The sequence below is a fragment of the Netta rufina genome (assembly GCF_964035555.1).
Source record: "Netta rufina genome assembly, chromosome: 2".
NCBI classification, from domain to species: Eukaryota; Metazoa; Chordata; class Aves; order Anseriformes; family Anatidae; genus Netta; species Netta rufina.
In genome coordinates this window covers 684,244-691,112 of record NC_140124.1, presented here as the reverse complement: position 1 = coordinate 691,112, position 6,869 = coordinate 684,244, and the positions used below count along the sequence as shown (strand labels likewise).

General features: G+C 51.5%; 2 protein-coding genes across 2 annotated transcripts; one reads left to right on the top strand and one right to left on the bottom strand.

Moving 5' to 3' along the window:
* Nucleotides 1–317: 317 nt before the first annotated feature.
* On the top strand, nucleotides 318–3,948 carry LOC311207106 (GTPase IMAP family member 6-like; the record flags this gene model as incomplete). The annotated part of the gene is made up of 2 exons (XM_084283005.1): nucleotides 318–975; nucleotides 3,926–3,948. The coding sequence occupies 2 exons, from the start codon at nucleotides 318–320 to the stop codon at nucleotides 3,946–3,948; spliced, it is 681 nt and encodes a 226-aa protein (XP_084139131.1).
* A 330-nt stretch (nucleotides 3,949–4,278) lies between these two features.
* On the bottom strand, nucleotides 4,279–6,780 carry LOC311207105 (GTPase IMAP family member 7-like; the record flags this gene model as incomplete). Its single annotated transcript, XM_084283004.1, is given in 4 exon segments — nucleotides 4,279–4,318; nucleotides 5,089–5,729; nucleotides 5,731–5,828; nucleotides 6,702–6,780. Coding segments are annotated over 4 exon segments (858 nt in total).
* Between the last annotated feature and the right edge of the window lie 89 nt (nucleotides 6,781–6,869).

The following is a 6,869-nucleotide window of genomic DNA, read 5'->3' as shown; positions in this document are numbered from 1 at the left end:
GCACTGCTGTGGCTGCACACGTGGCAGCGCGATACAGGGGACCCAGTCTGTCCCGGTGCCACCACAGCCAGACCCAGCTGCAGTGCCCCCGAGCCCTTCCCACAGCGGGGGCACACAGAGACCCGTAGCCTCCAGTCGCCAGCAACGAGGCTTCAGAACCATCCCCGCTTTTAGTGAAAATCCCTTCTGCTGTCAGTGATGCTCCCAGCATCTGGGTGCCTGCTGACGGAGCCCTGGGTGTCTGCTTTTGTCTCCGCAGTGTGACCGTGGCCGTCCGTCGTGTCTACATGCAGCCCGGGGTCGGCGGGGGCTTGGAGATGAGGCTGATCCTGGCCGGGAAGGCTGGTGGGGGGAAAAGCGCCACGGGGAACACCCTCCTTGGGAAGCGTGTCTTTGAGTCCAAGCTGTCCACCCAGCCAGTGACCGTGAGCTGTGCGAGTGCACAGGGTCACTGGGATGGCGAGGACTTCACGGTGGTTGACACGGCCGACATTTTCAACCCTGGAGGTGCCAGCAGTGAGGTGCACCAAGAAATTATTCAGTGCATCAGCCTGTCCTCCCCGGGCCCCCACGCGCTGCTGCTGGTGACCCAGCTGGGCCGATTCACCCAGGAGGACGAGGAGGCCGCAGAGAGACTGCAGGACATCTTTGGAGCTGATGTTCTGGGGCACACGATTGTCATATTCACCCGTGCGGAAGAGCTTGTGCGTGGGTCACTGCAAGATTATGTGAAGTATTCCAAAAACAGGGCTCTCCGTGAGCTGATCGAGAGGTGCGGGAACAGGTACTGTGGCTTTAACAACCGGGCAGTTGGAGCCGAAAGGGACAGACAGGTCACGGAGCTGATGGGGTTGGTCCGCTGCATGGTGCGGGTGAATGGGGACAGGTACTACAGCAATGAGATGTACCTGGAGCCCATTTTAACAGAAGAGAAGGTGGAGTATCACATGGCGATGTACAGAGCAGGCAGGAAAAGTATTGGGTTTTTCAATCTGTCTTACAGGAGACCTATTGTGATTTGTGGGATGATTCTCCTTGCCATTGCAGTGGTTGTCATTATTTTTCTTATTTGGTGGAAGTGATGAATCCCAGCACCACAAAGCCACTGAACACCTGGGGCTGGAGGCACCTCTGGACACCGCTCCAGCTGCCCAGGACCGTGTCCACTGGGTGTTGGACATCTCCAGGGATGGAGACCCCAGCACCGCTCTGGGCAGCCTGTGCCAGCGCTCAGACACCCGCACAGCAAAAAAAGACTTTCCTGATGTCTCAGCGGGCGTCCTTGTGCCTCCAGCAGTGCCCATACTCTTGTGTCCTGGCTCTGGGCACCCCACCAGGCGTTCACACACACAGACGGAACCCCCGAACCCCCTTCCCCAGGCTGAGCAGCCCCAGCTCCCAGCCTCTGCCCATCTTGCAGATGACTCCTTGTCCTGGTGCAATGGAACCATGTATCCCTTGGACAAGAAGAGGAATTTTTCTATTTTTATTGAGCTTCCCTTTAATCAGTTATCATATATGCAGTACAGGACAAAAAATATGTTTACCTTTTAACTTAGGCTCCCTTTCATCAGGGACAGAATGCTCCTTCTGGGAGAAACAAAGGAAAGTTGCCAATAGCAAGTAGCCTGAGGTTGTGCTTAGGTGACGTGACGATTTTGAGAAACAAGGTTTTATTTTTGCAATAGAAGTTGCTTTTGCAGTGGAATATCCACTAACATTGCATATTCAAATGTGATTGTGCAGCCATGACAGCAGCATAGCACTAGTTAAGCAGATAAAGGGGAAGGTCCCACTGTCCCAACATAAGAAGCATAGCTAAGAAAAATGGGAGGAGTAGTGCAAAATAAGTAAAAACAAGAGTCACAGGCCCTCTAATCACAGAGAAGAAGGAAAAAAAAAAAAAAAAAAAAAAAAGGAAAAGGAGAAATCAATGGCTGGTCAAATAAAATTGTACCTATATGGTATAGAAGTGCGTCAAGTAAGTTGTGAACCTGTAGTACTCAACTAGTGAGGAAACAGAGAGAAAACAGGTGTTGGGTAATAGGGGATTCAGGGTTATTGAAAACTTGTGCTGTGCGCTGCTGCTTGCAGGATGTGAGAAACTAAGTTGTGCTTTTGCAGTAGAGAATTACTTTTCTGTATTCCAAGGTAGTTGTGTGGTCATAATAAGGAGAAATGCACAGTAGGTAAGTGGACAGTAGAAGGCTGCACTGTTCCAAAATGAGGTGGAAGCTTGAGAAAAACAGGATGAGCAGTGTGGGAATAGTAAAACAAAGATCACCGGTTCTTAAAACATAAGAAAAAAAAAAAAAAGGAAAAGGGAGAAATTAAAGGGTTCAAAGAAAGAAAAATTGTACGCGTATAGTATAAAGGAGTGTTGAGTAGCTTGTGAACCTGTAGTACTCAGAGAATGAGGAAACAGGGGAGGCAATGAGGTGTCGGGTAATAGGGAATAAAAGGTTATGATGTGTTTACTATAATGCGCTCCTAACTGGCAGGACGCCTGCCACTGCAATCATGAATAAAATAGCTTCACAGAACATCCTGTCTGAAGAAAATTATTTGAGATTTTTCTCACAAGGATGCCCACCATTGCAATCGCGATTAAAATAGCTTCATGGAAGGTCCCATCTAAGAAAATTATTGAGATTATTATCACTCCATCAATAGATAAAATGGGTTAGGGTGCTTCATCAGGGAACACCGCCAAGGACCCCCAAAGAAAGGAAGGCATGCGCAGAAGTTCCTGAAAAGGAGCCATTAAGAATGATGCCACATGAGCACAAAACTCAGGTAGATTAGAATGAATTTGTATTAGATCGCTGAATAGTTATGAATTTAATGTCTCCATGGAGCCAGGAAGTCGACATCAGCTGTGCTTGATCTGTGGAAACTGCACCGAGCTCTGAGGCCTGAATAAAAGCAATATCTCTCCTGAGTGCGTGTGAATTGGCTTATTGCACACCGGGTGAAGGATCATAGAGTCATAGAATGGTTGGGGTTGGGAGGGACCTTAAAGATCATCCAACTCTACCCCTCCTGAAACAGACAAGGCTGCCTCCCCCCAAGATGAGGTTGGCCAAGGCCCATCCAGCCTGGCCTTGATCACCTCCAGGGATGGGGCATCCACAGCTTCTCTTGGCAACATGTGCCTCACCACCGTCTGAGTGAAGAATTTCTTCCTAACATCCAATCTAAATCTCCCCTCTTTCAGTTTAAAAACATTTCCCCTTGTCCTACCATGATCTACATAATTAAAGAGTCCCTCTCCATCCTTTTTATAAGAACCCTTCGAGCACTGAAAGGCCACAATGAGGTCTCCACGGAGCCTTCTTTGGATGGCATCCCTTCCTTCTCTTGTGCTGACTGCACCACTTAGCTTGGTGCCATCTACAAACTTACATCATGACACATTACAATCATGCCTGGCACTTGGTCCTTGTGCATCCACATGTGTGGTGTGAGCGGAGGATGGCAAAACCCTTCTTGCTGTGCCAAGCCAAGCCATGTCGTTCCAGGTTCAGGAGCAGAGTGGATCTCTGGGCCAAGTGGTGCCTGCCGTAGTGCGGGTGCCTGCCCCGGTTCCCTTCCCGTACTTCCTTCTACCTCCTTCGCTTGAGGAAGAGGTCAGCCTGGCGTTCTGGGATTCCTCCCTCCTCCTAGGCTGCTTTCCGCAGCCTTTCTGGGTGGGAGAAGAACCTGGGATGAGTCAGGCAGCCCCCCCGAGCACTCCCCCAGCCCCACGCTCAGGACTGGCCACAGATCTTCCCCTGCCTGCTGCACTCGCCTGGCAAGCAGTGAGACCTCGCGCCCTTGCACAGCTCATGGCCACCACCAAACACCAGCCTGGGGGGAGCTGCAGCTTGGGCCTGATCCTGAATGCACCTGGACCATTCTCCACCCTCCCAAACGGCTGTTTCAGCACTGCGGGTCACAGTGCACTGAAGGGCGCCTCTCCACACAGCAAGGCTCAGCATTTATGGGCATTTATGGGCATTTATTAGCATTTATTAGATGAGTATCAGATTAGCATTTATTAGATGAGCTTCTGTAGACCCAGTGATCACATACAATTACTCGCATTGCCCAGAGAAGGCAGGGGCAGCACAGCCAGCGACACCAGCAGCATCCCACTGCAGAGGGACCAAGGCTGGCACCACGAACCCTCCCAAAGCCCAGAGAAGTTGCTAGAGCCCTGGCTGCCACGGGGAGGACAAGTGGCTTTGATCTCGGAAGCAGTACTCCAGGCTGACCTCTGCTCTGAAGGGGCACATCTCACAGTCCTGATGTTCCCGTTGCTTTCAGCTTGCCGTGTCTTCAGACCAGGGAGGAGAGAGTCAGCGCAGTGGTGCTGCCAGCAGGGCAGTGCAGCTCTCTGCCACCCAGCCAAGGTCTCCGGCTTGCCAGCACAACAGAGCAGCAGAGGAGAATTACACGTCGCCAGACACCCATTTCACTCTCGCAGCCTGTCAGGAGAGCGATGGCACGGGCCAGGGGAAAAGGTAGGTCAGTGACAGGACAGGAGGAAACATCAAGAGAGGAAGGAGAGAGTGATCTTCAGAGCGCGGCAGGAAAGGCACAAGAGAGGAAACATCGCCCGTCTGACCAAAGCCTTGTTGGTTAGAGTATAGTACAATACTTTTCAAAAGCCGTTCGAGTCCAGAGAAGGGCGTTGAAGCTGGTGAGGGGTCTGGAGAACAAGTCCTATGAGGAGCGGCTGAGGGAGCTGGGCTTGTTCAGCCTGGAGTTGAGGAGGCTCAGGGGTGACCTTATTGCTCTCTACAGGTACCTTAAAGGAGGCTGTAGTGAGGTGGGTGTTGGCCTGTTCTCCCACGTGCCTGGTGACAGGACGAGGGGGAATGGGCTAAAGTTGCACCAGGGGAGTTTTAGGTTGGATGTTAGGAAGAACTTCTTTACTGAGAGGGTTGTGAGGCATTGGAATGGGCTGCCCAGGGAAGTGGTGGAGTCACCATCCCTGGAGGTCTTTAAAAGACGTTTAGATGTAGAGCTTAGGGATATGGTTTAGTGGGGACTGTTAGCGTTAGGTCAGAGGTTGGACTTGATGATCTTGAGGTCTCTTCCAACCTAGAAGTTCTGTGATTCTGTGATTCTGTATCTTTCTCCAGCATTTCTCGCGTGTAACACGGAGCATCTTTGTTCTTCTTTACCATCTCATCAATAATTTTAATGAGGTCTGCAACCTGCTGTTTCCTTGTCTGCTCTGCTGCTATGTTGCTGAAAGCAATGTACCTATTTCCACATTTTCCTGCCATCCCGCTGATGAATTTGTTTGATTCCACAAAATCGTGGATATCATCTGGACTCCGAAGATCTTCTGCTCGGGTGAATAACAGGATCATGTACTTCTGTGCTTCAGTATGGAAAATCTTTGTCACCCACTCAGCCACTTCCACCTCTTCTTTACTGATGTGGGCCAGTTGCATCACCAGGATGATAGCATGCACCCCTCCATAGAAGTGACGAAGAGCATTTCCAATCAGTTCAGCTGTTTCCTTATTGGCTCTCTGGGTGTCAAAAAGGCCAGGAGTGTCGATAACGGCAATTTCTCTTCCACGGAATGAGGCAGTGGCTGAACTGTAGCTCTTGGTCACTGAATCTGCTGACACCATAGATTCAAATGCTTTCTTCCCAAGGATGGTGTTCCCTGTCGCACTCTTCCCACTTCCAGTTTTGCCCACGAGCAGGATGTTCAGCTTGGGTCCTGGGGGAACAACCAGAGACACGTGTCTGAACCCCACAGCCCTGTGGTGCCGGGACATCCCCTGCACGCCATGCTCCCGGGGGTGAAAAGGAAAGGCTTTTTACTGCAAAAACACGGGAATTAGGGTTACCGGCCCCAGCAGTGGTCCCCAGGGACCATCAGGAGCAACACGAGGAACCCCAGGGGAGTCTGGAGAAGGTTGCCTCAGAGGGCCAGCACCCAGACCTCTTCCAAAGGCAGAAAAAGAAAGTAGAAGTGCATGCCACAGCTCCCCAGCAGCCCAGGAATGCACAGAGTGCTCAAATGGCCAGGTTGAAGCACTCCGTTTACAAGAAGTCACGTGCTGAGCAAAAAACACCCACTGGATTCTGTGGTGGATCACCGCAGGCCCTCGGCCTGCCCTGCACGGCCCCAGCAGGGCCAGAGCTGGCTCAGGCACACAGATAGCGAGGTTTTGGGGCAGGACTTTGCACCCTGCGCTGTGCCTCCAGCTGTAACCAACGGCTGCTGCCCCATCTGCCCTGAGCCTGGCACAGCACAGCCTAAGGAGTGGGAAGAGGAGAGGCAGCCTCGGGAAATCCTCGAGCCCGTGGCCTCCCTAGAGGGCCCGTGCACCGCGTGCACAAGCATGCGTGAGGCTGTACGAGGACGCAAACCCAGCCTCACCCTCAGCAGCACTGCACCCGGCTGACTGAATGAGGAGGCTGCTAAAGGAGAAGGCTGTGGGGAGACCTCACAGCTGACTCACGGAAAGCTGACTCCACAGTCACTAAGATTGTACAGTAGGTATGTTTATTCAGTGCTGGGCAGCACGGGGGGTAGTCCCAAAAAAGTCGTGCACCCCTGATGTGGCAATTTGCCGTGGTTATATGCAGTAAAGAGTTACATATGCATGAAGATTCCCAATACACCTATACATATGCATAACCTGTCCCCACTTAGTATTATAATTAGCTACAAGAAGTCATTTCCATACATTCCTCTTGTCTGTGCTTGCTCAGTGCCTTGTGGTGGTGGGCGTTGAGGGTCGTGGGGATGAAGTAAGATGTCTTCATCAGGGTTGAACTTTTCACCTCATCTCTTTGCGTGTGCTCTCTGAGGCCTTGGTCACAATCTGGGCCATAAGGTTGTTTTGATCTGCTTC